This window comes from Malurus melanocephalus, unplaced genomic scaffold (genome assembly GCF_030028575.1).
Source record: "Malurus melanocephalus ecotype Western Australia unplaced genomic scaffold, MMel_1.1 scaffold_674, whole genome shotgun sequence".
In the NCBI taxonomy this organism is placed as follows: domain Eukaryota; kingdom Metazoa; phylum Chordata; class Aves; order Passeriformes; family Maluridae; genus Malurus; species Malurus melanocephalus.
Window position 1 is genome coordinate 208,560 of NW_026623906.1, and position 13,192 is coordinate 221,751.

Genomic DNA, 13,192 nt, shown 5'->3' on the forward strand with positions numbered 1-13,192 from the left:
CTTGAAACAATATTAAYTACATTGCTCCTTCTAGTTGTTTTTTCTTCCAGTTAGTGCAAAGAAAAAAGACATGCATAAAAACTTAAGCTCTCATTATTATTTTCACTGTAGCACTATACAAATGGATTCAAGCAAATTAAAAAAATGAACCATGTGATTCTTTTAACATGAAACCTCTGAATTACACTRAAAACAAAAGCAGTTCAGCTTCACAAGAAAAAAAAAATATGAAAAAGAGGGAACTACATATTAACCAGTTCTGCAGACGTTCAGTCATCAAACCTATTTACATGCACATATGAGGAAGGGAAGAGATAAAGCTCTAAGAGCTTTATTGAAACGGCAGTGCCACGGGCAGTAACTAAAAACCTAGCTCAGGAGAAGATATCATTATGGAAACGCAAAGTTAACTGCTTATAAACTCTTAGTAGTACTTATTTATTCATAGATGAAAGCCAACTACATGGAAATTTTCAGATTTTAAAACCTCCAGTAAGTTTTTAGGAGATACTTCCATTCCCATCCTAGTCCATCAGGCAAATTGAGTTCATCCACAACTCTCCAATAAAAATTCACTTCATGCCACAACTGAACACCAGTTTTTGAGAAAGCTAAGAAGCAAAAACACAGCAACATATAAAAAGTTGCTGTCTTAGGGGGAAGATTTTTACTACAACATAATGTGCAATATAGCAGACTTATGGCTGCTGAGGGAACCATACATTTGAAGTTCCAGACTTCTGTGAGTTGAAAATGTGAGCAGTAATATTACAATAGAGCAGTTAAGCCAAGTAAAAGGGATAAGAAACTTAAAAGAAAAGGASAAATACTCTGGTTATATACTTATAATGGTGGTAAAACATTATTTTCCTAGATCATATTTAAAAACCTGGGGGCAGCAGTCTTAACTACAGATGAAGAAACCAGCTATAGGTGTTACAACAGAGATTAAAAAGAGYTATCATCTCCTTTGAATATATAAACTTTTACCACCTTCATTCTAGTTGTCCTAACAAGATGCTGTCTGTGCATCTGATGGATCTTTGAGAAGGAGCATGAATCCCAATAAGAGACAGCAGAGACACAGGAGCCATCATTATAAAAGAAGCTGAGAAATTATTTGAAAAGCAGGAAAACATTACAATAGTAACACTACAAAAACACATTACTTAGTGATGTCCATCTATCACAACTCCAATTTGAAGCCAACAGGCATTTACAGCCACCAATGTGTCTTAGTATTTCAGATTCCTTCTCAATTCAGCGAGCTGTTGAGCTTACTTAAATGACAGTCTTTTGCAAGWGTCTCATTAATACATGAATTCCCTGCTCAGACAAAGAATTTCTGAACTTCTCAGTAACCCCTAAAGATGCTTAGCTACAAAATAAGAGCCCCTAAAATGAGAAACAAAAAGAAATCTGCCATTTGAAACTTTTTACAAGCAGATACATATTTTTTTGCTGTATCTCCTAATAACCTGTCACAAAAGCAAAAGAAATCATCTGCTTTTTTTCTCCATTTGTTATGCCAGTTCTTCCTTGACTGACAAGACCCAAAATTTTTGTGACACTGGCCTTTAAATGCCATCTTAATACAAATGACGTGCAAATAAAAACACCTATTTTATGCCTACAGAATGCACTAACCGAATGACGCTCTCCTTCAGTAGGCACTTAGAATTTACTGTCTGCAGCTGAACTGGAGGATGCAGATGAAATGAAAAGGCAGTTATAAAACAACCTTTACAAAAACATGTCTTATATGTTAGGAAATGCTTCATACATAGCATTTGTACATGCATTCATGATGTGGGGGTGCAGAGCAAGCAACTGTGTTTAAGTGCTCTTACCCGGCTGTAGATGGAGGCGCCTATTTACCACCTCACTTGTTCCATGCACCAACAAGACAGCACCTGTTACACAACCCCATGTTATTCCTTTGCCAGATTGCCCCAGAGATGGAAGAACTAAAGAGAACATACAGCAATGTAGTGAATTCCTATAGGAGTGAGTGTCACCTSACAGAGCTGCAGCTGGGAATCAACCCCCTTATTGTTTAAAGTGTGCGATGTGCACAGACACGATATGGCAGATTCAAAACAGCACTTCATCCTACACACACACAGCCACAAATGAAGACGTAGAAGACACCTCTGCAAAATCGTTTCTGATCAGCAGGGGGTCTGAGCTGCAGGAGTGAGCAACAAAGACATTCAACAAGGCACGARCAAGGTGCTCTGTAAGCAAGGCCACTGGAAGAGACTGCACACTTAAACGAGAACTAACATCAGCTAATCTGTGTCAGTGGTCTCATCACATACACCACAGCGACCAAACACCCTACTGATATCTCCTGGTACAGACATTGTGACCAAGGATTTTCAGAACAAACAAGGATCTAAAAGAAATCACAAGAGAGCAATCTTTTTTGCAACTGAAATTAAAAAAAAAAAAAAAAAAAAACTGTTCTGCAGGATACACCTCATTTCATTGCTGCAACAGCATGAAATTTCAAAAGGAAAACCAGACAAAGTCCTTTCTGGATTCAAGAATCCTGTACAAGATTTGCCTACAGTCAAAGTTCATCAATTTTGATTCATTCTCACTGCCTATCCTGAGACCTCTACTCAGGATGCTGATGCTAATGCTGCCAACATTTTTTTCTACCAATTAAAGCACTGGGGTTCATATTTTTCTAATGTTTTTCTTTTGTTCAGAAGTGTATTAATTACAGTTGTACTTACAACATTTTCATGTTCTGTGAGAATGAATAAATTGTATAATCTTGCTCAGTTAATTTACAGCAAATTATGTCTACATRCTGTCTTCTAATAAAAAGAAAACCAGATAACATACTCATTTAAACTATATTTCATAACAATGATAACATATCTACGGAATGTCAGTAATTCTATCCACACCAATAAACCCTTATAAAAACAAATGCTAGAGCTAAAAGGACAATAAACTAAAAAAAAAATGGCCAAGAACTTAAACTCTCTTTGATTCAAGCAAAACAAGAACTGCCAGAAACTGAAGCTATTTGAAGGGGGGGTGGGGGGAGGGGAGTCCCATCCCATTCCATAAAAAGCCTTCTCAAAATAGTAAGAAAATTCTACTTTATACAACTTAGGTCTATTTCATTGGTCCATTATTCTCATTAATAGCTATTGTCATCAGTACATATTTAATTTTATTACATTAATAAAATGGTGGTTTAGGAAGTATATTTAGCAGTACTATTTGAGCAATCAGTTTTATAATAGAGAAACAGTTTTAGAAAAAGTTTTAGATCAAATACACAGATAATTTTTATAAGTATATGGGATTTGCATATATAGGGTTTTATCTCATCCTCATTTTGCATTGGTCCAAAGAAAAAAACTTCAGAAGACACACATACCATATATTCTGCAATCTGGGGAAAAAAAAAAGAGCATGAACCTGCACAAACCTGATCCTAGCACTGGAAAGTTCTGTCTGCTATGGAATAAAAGATTCAAACTATACACTTTCATTTTCAATAGCAGACAAAACTAAGTTCTTACCCCATAACTTCACATCTTTACTACTAGATCACTAGTGAAATGTTTTATTTGAGTTGTCATTTTGCCTCTTGGCACATAAGTCAATTCTGTAAACAAACCAAACAACAAAATAAAAAAATGGGAAGAAACCAAAACACAAACACRAAAACCAAGAACAAACTACCCTTCAGAAAGAAGAGAAACCTATTTATAATCAACAATAGATCATAACCACATTTAAGATGACCATTCTTCCCTATGTCTCACATTATAAATCTTACCAAAAGAAAAAGACTGTAATATTTTTTTACCATTTTTATAAACACTGCAGTAATTTCTCTTCATGGTTCTGTTGCCTTAAAGAAAAGGATAAAACAAGTGTTTTCACATCTTAACTAATTGCTAAATGTGTGCCTAATACTACCAACTAATAAAAAGGGAAGCATCAGCTATCATGAAATAAAGACTGTTCTTTCTCTTCAGCGAGGTCAAAACTGGTAAGTATTATAAGTTAGAAAAAATGTCAGGGGAATAACTTGATGAATGGAAAAACCCTGTTCAAAATGGAGAATTGCCCAAATGGGATTGGTAAAACCTTGAAGTGAAAAACTCAATTATAATAATGGAAGACTATCAAAAAGAATTCTACTAGCTTGTCCAAAAACTTTCCCTCTGAACTAAGGCTTCAAAGTCCGACTGTAAAATATTAAATAATGAAATCTGTCCATCTCTTTATGAGCACTGAACAATATGCTTCAAAACTAGTCTCATAATTGAAGTGTTTAAAAGACACATTCTAGAAGCAAAAAATTCTTCTAATTAATATATGGAACATAATTATGATGTTCAAGAAAGACTCTCTCACAAAAATTTAGATGAAATTTAYAGCAAAATAGCCTTTAATCCTGAAATTAAACAGTAGGAAAGTCTGTATTTAAAGTTTTTCATAATTCTACCTTACCAAGTTGAGCAAGAATCAGTGTCAAGAAGATTAACAATTCTGAAGTTACTGACTGCCAAAGTGTTAAATTACTTCACAATTTCCTAATGCTGGCTGCTATCACAAACSAGTTAAAGACCGATACCACACATGTGAAAATCTAGGCAGTTTCAGGTCAGCAAACTCCATGTTTCCTCTTAGATATGTAATGGGGCAAAGAACCTTTAAAATCCTGACTTTCCTGTTAATGACCAAAAAGATGCCACAAATGGAACAAAGTAAAGCAGAAAATGATGACTGGTCCAGTCAAGACACATAAAGACAAAGCTGCTCTCTTGATTCCACATAGTAACCAACAGCAGATTGCCATACATGGAATCTAATTTCTGTATTAATCTAAAAATYATCTTTCTTTGAGTTAATATCTATTGATACATCCTTACCAAGCCTGAGGCAGCAGCAAAGCATACTCATGTGGTGAAGTAGTCTCAGGAAAATTGGAGAGAATTGCTTGTCTGTGTGGAAGTAAAGCTGATCCATGGAAAGTGAACAAAATTTCCAGTGCTCTGACATTGCTTTCCTAAAGAACAGAACAGTAAGTTGCAGAACTGATTTAAACGGAGAATGAGCAAGAAAGCTTAGGTCATACAAACAGCTCATTTTTAAATTTTCTTCAGCAACAAYGAAAATAAGGTCAGGGTCACAGCATTAATTTATTTAAAATCAAGGACACACCCTCTTAAATTTCCATTGAGATTTAACCAAGTTCAAAGGGAGAAGAAAAAGTTTGCACTAAAGTGCAAACAGCAGTACCAAAACAACAGCACATTCTAGCATCACAAGTATTAATACCCGAGCATAAGTTCTTGCTGAAAGTACAATATTCTGATTTCTGAACTTCTTAAAGAATTCTCCATCATAATGCTGCTCAGCTGCATGAGGCCCTCCAAGGATTTCCTTTAAAAAAAAAAAAAAAAAAAAAAAAAAAAAAAAATTTTAAAAAAAAAAAAAAAAAAAAAAAGAGACTGCTTTTTATGCAAGATTTACGAAAGCATCAAAAAGTCTACACATCTTTTTATTCTAGGATGAGCAAGTATGAGATACATGCTGAAAAGTATGCTGAGTTTTTTTGTTTCAGTATGGAAAAAAAGACACATTTTGGGTTGATAAGCTAAGACAATTCTCTGYCTTATTTTAATTAACGTTTAGACATCATTAGTTACAGAGATGTGGTAAAAGCCATAATATGAATGTGTGCACTGCCAACTGCAAATTTAAAATTTAAAAACTTCATAAAATATAGTCTGACATTCCAAAAACTTTCACTTTGGTAAGCTCATAAAATATAGTCTGACATTCCAAAAACTTTCACTTTGGTAAGCTCAGGGAAGAAAAAGGTTTGTTAGAGAATCTGCATAGAACTTGCCAATTCAACTGACAGGGAAATCATAGTAATCCTGCTTGAAATCTACATCCCATGTTGTGTAACTCAGCTCCCTGCAGACACAGGATGTTCAARGCAGGCTTCTGCCCAACTGCACCTCTCAAAACTGGAAACCAGCCTTTTGAAACAATGAAGCAGGAGAAACACAGTCACTTGAACAGAAAATGCCTTACTTTTCTCCAGTGACAGACTGGCCTTTCAAGACTATAAACATGAATAGCTTAATAAATAACAACAAAGATATGATGATGTTATGTAAAAGCTGCAGGAATGCGATGGAGTGAGAAGTCAGAAGAACTCACCTCGTAGGTCTCAAGGCGATCAAGGTAAGTTAACAGCTTCAGCCTGCTACGGCAGAGCTCCTTCTGTTCCAGCGTCAGCCTGTGTTCAGAACAGGAATTTTCATGTTTGCCATTAATAATTTATGTCATGTGCATATGAAGACAAAGGTTAGTCATTTTAATGACTTTGTGCACTGAAATATATCAAGAAATTAAGTAAACAGAGAACTTTGACATAATATAATGCCAACTAAAATTTAAACTACTTTTCTATTAGGAATAATATGTATGAGAGTAATAACATTCTTGCAACTGTGTGGTTAGTATAAACCTGTAATTCTGAATAAAACATGGCCTAACATTTCATTTACTTTGAGAAGTTCACTGATAATAGCAGTTCTTGACGCTTCTTGGCCTCTTTTTCCTTTCTAGTATCCATTTCCTCATCCAGTGACAAGAGGTCTTCATAGGGAATTTCAGTGTCCACCTCACCTGGTAAGATAAATCTGGAAGACAAAACAAACAATATAAGCAATGAAGGGGAAAAAAGAAAAACAAACCAAACAAACCACCACAAAAAAAGACCCCAACAAAAATATATGGTCAACTAATTTTTGAAGAGGCATATTAAAACAGCTATTTATCTATGYTGGAACTAAAAATGTACACATTTGTAGAAAATTACTGGTTTTGACTTGTAAATAAGCAGGGGCTCATCACAAGCCAACAAGAGATATCAACTCTTGTTTCTACTCCTTCCCTAAAACAAACCAAAACCAAAACCTTCTGAATTCCACAGCTAGCAGTGGGATTGGCAGCAGCTCTAAAGCACACAATGGTAATAGATGACTGCACAAAACAAGAACAACTTCTATTTCCACCACCAGAAACAGAACACTATTGTCTATTTTGGCTTGGTTCTGCTTGATCAATACATAACAAAACACATTTATAGGGTTAATTGCGTCTTCCAAGTGGCAACAGAAATCACAGGKCATGTATTTATAATAAATACRTGTATTTTATATTCACACAGAGGTAAAATTTATAGGTACTTTGTAGACATCTATAGAATAGTCTGAGTCAMAGCATTACCTTTCTCTATGTACTGTAAAAAACTTCTCATAGTTAGTAAGAAAAAAACTTTAACAAATTATTATCAAATACTTTATACACCATTCTTTAAAATGAAAAAAAAAAAACCAAGCAAAAAAATACTCTTGCCAAACCTGCCACCATCTTCTCCTTTTCCTATGGCCACAAGAGCCTCCAAGTCTGTGCCTTTCAAGCCGTACTGAAGCAGCTTCTTAGCAGCATCTGCATTTTCTGGAACTCTTTCCAAGCACTCATGAAGAACCCATGCACGTTTCTTGATTTTGCTCTGTCCAAGAACAAAAGCACAGACACAATATTACATGGTCCAATTCAAAGCAATGGAACCAGAGATTGTGTTAAAGTCTCTTGATGTATTTCTTCCACTGAAGAACGTGTTGTTTCCTCTGATGACAATGAAAGTCAACAAAAGAGATGAGAATAAAATAAACGCAATTCCCTCAGAGTATATGTGGCAGAAAAGAGCACAGAAATACCAAATGATTTAGCAGAACTTTCACAACAGCTGGAAGAGAAGTCATTATTTGTACTTTCTAATTAATATCACTCCTCTTTACACTAAATAAAATGTGATGGTTTGGGGGTGAAATACAGGTTTTATAAACCGTGTGTGTTTATTCCACAATAGCACTAGAGTCATTTTCAATACCATCCTCTTCATATGCCAGTAGGATTCTGTGACAGAAAAAGCAACAAATTACAGAACATATTTGCCTTATCTGCTATCTTCAGTTGACATTACATATCACATAGAGAATGGCTGAATCTTGACATTCAGTCAATATCTGACTTAAAAAAAAAGATTATATTACTCTTTATCTTTTGGAACACTTTAGCCTATACTAGCATACCTATACTCTTGTATACATATAGGAACACACCTATATACCATACAACTATACTATTAATACCATACTACACCTACAATACTAATACTAAACTATGTACTACTATACAATACTAATACCATACCTATATTACTAATACTTGACCACAACCATGAGGTTGTGTAACTTTGACACCACTTGTCTGAGGAGTTAGAAGTCTTTCCTCTGAGCCAAAAAAGCCCCATAATGAATTCTACTGAAAAGCTCAGTTACAGTTWAGAGAGTTCACTGTAAGTTTTGTTATTCAAACTTTGCTATATAGCTTACGATACCAACTTTACCTTCCCAATTTATTTTCTAAAATAAATGGAAGCTTAAACACTTGATACTTCCAATTATTATTCTTCATTTGCCAGGAAATAATTTACTGCTGCATGTGGAGGAAGAAATTACACACAAAGTGTGTTGCTGTTAAGAAAAGTTAAAAGATATTCCAAAAGAAAGACTTTCATTAACTGCCAAGATTTCTAGATCAGGCCTTCAGTTAAATTGCTCTCTTACACGTGATATGAAATGGAATTTCCAGGACAATTCTTCAAACTGCTACCAATTTACGTTGCATAAATCAGAACACAACTGAGAATTCCATTTCTGTGAAGATAACACAGACACTCTGATAAGAAAGYGAAAAAAATAATCACAAAACACAAACACACCAAGTAGTCTTGAATTGAAGAGACATTAACAGCCGACTTCCTCCACTGTCTTTGGTACACAAGATCAGAATCAAGACCATATGTTTGAGCCAAAGACAAAGCYTCCCCATATTCTTCATTATCAATCTAAAAAGCAAACACACAAAAATTAAAGTCATCTAATTTTCATATCAAACAATCAAATGTTATTTCTGTGTGTTGAAAGAGGCAGAGGGATAATTATGGTGTGCTTAAGCAGGTAGGAAAGAGACTGGTTCAAGATACAGATGAGTAAGACTYAGATCTGATGGACACCTCTAGAAAATCAGAGATTTTCCCCTCAAATAAAAGGAATACATAATTCAGGTAACATCACATGAGTTATAAATCATATTTAGTATGAYAACAGCATTCCCTGGGAACTGCAACAGTTACAGAGGGGTCTGGTTTACCATCAGAACAACTGGAATGGCCWAGACAAAGYAGTCTGCCTAAGAGCCCTAAAAATKAAGCAGTACCTGTTTGGTAAGAATGAGTCACAGGCCTGATTTGTACATATATCTGAAAAAACTTGGAAAACAGTCACATCAGACTGTGAGTTATCCCATTCATGGGACAATAAAAAGTTAAACTTATTTCATTCAATATATTTGCCAAGTCTTTCACTATGTGCAAACACAAGTCCAATTTTGGCCAAGCCCATGATGCATAGTGTCTCCCACTTAAAACACCACTTAACTTCAGTTATTAGAATGCAAGTTTCAAACAAGGATCCCTTTGATTAGGTGACACAACACACTGTCGGTTGAGAGACTCTCGGAAATATGTGCCTGAATCCTTTTGTTAACACAGCAGGAATTAAAAGAAAAATAAAAAGCTCTTTCTAAATAAAGCTGATTAAAAGAGATGTGACCGTTCCTTCTAGCCTTACTTTTCTCTGGTAGAGTTCCTCTGGAGTTGTGGATCTCAGGCTGACAAGGCGGAAATTCTTTGTGATAGTACGTGGTCGTTTCCGTGGAGGAGCAAATCGTTCCATTTCTGTCACAAAGTACAGGCCCTGCTTTAGGTAGCTGAAGTATCTGTCCTTAGCAGAAGTTTCATCATCTGAGTCAGAGTCGTCTTCTCCCTCATCTTCATCACCAGGCCTGCTCTCCAAACGGAGTCTTTTAGGAACAASTTTTATCTCACACTGCAAAGAACACACAAACAATGAGTATCCACTTAGCACACCTAAACTAGCTTGGTGAGAATTGAGTATCAGAATCAACATCCTTCCTCCCCTTCTCCTTCAAACCCTCTATTTCTCAGTTTGTTTAACCTGTTCCACAAACCCTGACTGTATCTGTCTCCTGGATCTGAGGCTTCATCTTTCTGCTACTGAAGGCTTCATAGTAACCTGCCATTACACTGAACCTTCTGCACATGCCCAGACAGGGCAGAACAGTGCACACATCGTCCCACACCTTTCTACAGCTCACTGTAGGTGAGGAGGTGTTTGCAACTCTCAGCTATTCAAAGCAAAGTTTTCTCTTCAATGCAATCTCAGACYACATCCTTAATTGTAGYATGCCAGTCACTGGCTGTATATATYRTTTCCAGAATTACATACCTTTCCTRTARCATACACMCAAGCTTTGGTGTGTACTGAGATTTTCTAATTCTAGTATTAAACTTCTTAAAATGTTTAAGACCTATTTYAATATAAGATTTAGAAAACAGTGATTTTCTAAGTTTTAAAGAAAATTACGGATTAGCTTTATTATATTCTACTCCCTTCTGGAATCCTACTAAAGATAAACAAAAAAAATGTATCTCTTAAATGGCTCTRCCTTAACTGTGTTCCTCATGTCTAACTGAAATGTGTTCAATCTCTCYTTATGAGCCATGTATTTCAAAGTGGAAGAGGGATGGTTGCAGTGTTCTTCAGATGCACTAACATACATAGCAAGGTTACTGTAAACACAAGTTCTTTTCTGTTCTAAGTTTCCTCTCATTGAGACTCAATCTTCCAGTCTTGCTTCTACTCTCCAGAAGTTATTTATTGTTTTATCAAGTTTTTCTTGGAACAGTTAAGGTGCAGCAAGTTCAGAATTTCCCTGCAATGCCCATCTACAGATAAGGAAGCAGAATCACTTTTCCTGTTAGTAATAACATCTTCTATTTTAACCATCCCCCCAGTTATTATCACATATAAAAGAGCAAATTGTTGTACTGTATTCCAGAAGGATACCTGCTTGTGCACATTCCTCACCTCCAGACTTAGAAATCCTCCATCRTGAGCCGAAGTGACCTGAGGAGAGCTCTCGAACCATTCACACGCCTTTCCCAGCAAGTTTCTCAATGTCTTGACTGATGACACAGTCAGTGCACCAGAGCAGCGAGCAAGGATGACAGAATTATCTGCCCACCAATTTACATCTATCAGTGGGTAATAGGATTCTTTATCTAAAATAAGAATGCACCATATAAAGAAAGATAACATTAAACGTCAGGTAAGAAGAGAAGAGATTCCCATTATGAAAAAATATGATCTAATTTAACAGATATTTATTGTTGTATTTGCAACCTTGGTTCACTAAGTTTGTATTTTATATCAATTGTATTTTACRAAACAATTTTTGCATAAGTAAAGCTGTTGAGAACAAAAAAAAGTAACTTAATTACAAATATAGTATATATAAATTATTTGGAAAAGAATCCACAGTAAACTAATTTACTTGCACAAAAAGTGACAGATTTTTGGTATTTGATAAAGATCTACTTCACTACTTATAAGGCTATCCTCAACATGACAACAAACCTAATACTAATGAAAACCAAAAAATGCTACACTGCTTTTGAGGACAAGTGAACATATGAACATATTTCAAGCTGAGGTTGTAAGGAATATTAAACTAACAAAATAAATAAACAAAAAAGACTCTAGGACTGAGGATGGAAGCTGTGGCATTTCCAAGATTGACTTGATTAGGGCAACTGGGTGTTGGAATAACATGTTCATCAGAGTGGGCTCATTTTGCTCTCTACACATTACCTTCCACTCCTCTGATAAAAAAAAGTCTTTCCTCAACCARCAATAGGTCAGATTATCACTTTTTTACTCGTGCTTAGTCAGCAGTCTACCTATGAAGGTCAGATGAATTAACCCAAAGACAGAACTACCAAGAAAAATGGTACAAAGAAACAGGCATCCTTTAATAACATAGATACGAACAAGCAACAGCAAATGGATYATGGAATAGCTATTGATCCCTGCACTCTTGAACAGCCATTCAATACCAGGTGCTAAATGGCTGCACTGAGTGGCCTGAATTTTCAGAAAACAATAGAGACTGATGAGGCAAATCCAGTTAGAGGAAATTGTTTTAGAATTGTTTTTAAAATTTTAAACCAATTATCCTCAAATTACATTAGCTTTCAAGATTTATTAGACATTTACAGAAAGAAAAAATAAAAACCTGTGCCAACTGAAATATCAGTTTATTGATGGGTATGGCTACAAAAGCATTCCTAAGATAGAATCTGAAAAAAACCTATTGTGACACTCATTTACCTCTGCCATGCTACAAATTCAAATCATACCATTYTGRCAACMTGACTGAGATTTAATTAAGCCATTTYAGCCTTCATATATCTGCATTACTATTTTTAACTACACAGCGATATAAAATTGTGATCTAACTGTACTGCATACCTTTTATTTTCTTTCTTTTTTCACTAGAGAGTCTCCAGTCTGGGTTAAGTTCATCATATCCTGGCTAAAAAAAAAAAATATATGTATGCAAGTAAATCTTTGTAACACAGAATCCATTTATTTACTCTGTTGCTGACCCACCAATTAAAAAGCTCCCAATAAATTCAAACTCTTTTCAAGCATAAACATACAACTGCTGTAGCACCACYGYACTTTTACATACAACTGCTGTAGCACCACTGTACTTTTGAGTTCAGACAATTAAAAACAAACAAAATCAAAACCACATGACCTGGCATGACCAGTTTTAAACAGTAATCACACCCAAAAGATGTCTGAAATAAAGGYTCTCCAGCAATCAAAAGCCAACTGCTTGCTTTTTGTGCTTTACATAGGACTGCAGGCACATAAAATAATCTCCAAGAGTCTGTGCAGCAGTCTTGTGAATCTAATACAGTTCTAGAAGTGTTTTCCCCAGCTATTTTCAAATTACAAAGCCCCTTTCAAGACTAGTATAGGAAGAGAAGCAGCATTATTAAYWGATGMACTGCASTATTTARAATTATGTTGCAGAGCTCTTGTTTTAAACTTCATYTAGCAGTGACAGAAATCCTGCCCCTAAGCGTGACCCAGTGGAAGACAGGTAGCTGAAACAACCAAAGCACATTTCA

At 35.4% G+C, this 13,192-nt stretch overlaps 1 protein-coding gene across 1 annotated transcript in view; it reads right to left on the reverse strand.

Moving 5' to 3' along the window:
- Window positions 1-13,192, reverse strand: part of NBAS (NBAS subunit of NRZ tethering complex) — a 158,025-nt gene that overhangs the window by 123,360 nt on the left and 21,473 nt on the right. Inside the window, exons 13-21 of the mRNA XM_057384003.1 lie at window positions 12,522-12,585; window positions 11,079-11,272; window positions 9,759-10,016; window positions 8,849-8,974; window positions 7,422-7,573; window positions 6,564-6,698; window positions 6,214-6,292; window positions 5,320-5,424; window positions 4,911-5,047 (exon numbers count right to left, since the gene is read on the reverse strand). Of these exons, the coding sequence (XP_057239986.1) occupies window positions 4,911-5,047; window positions 5,320-5,424; window positions 6,214-6,292; window positions 6,564-6,698; window positions 7,422-7,573; window positions 8,849-8,974; window positions 9,759-10,016; window positions 11,079-11,272; window positions 12,522-12,585 (1,250 nt within the window). The remainder of the gene's footprint in view (window positions 1-4,910; window positions 5,048-5,319; window positions 5,425-6,213; window positions 6,293-6,563; window positions 6,699-7,421; window positions 7,574-8,848; window positions 8,975-9,758; window positions 10,017-11,078; window positions 11,273-12,521; window positions 12,586-13,192) is intronic.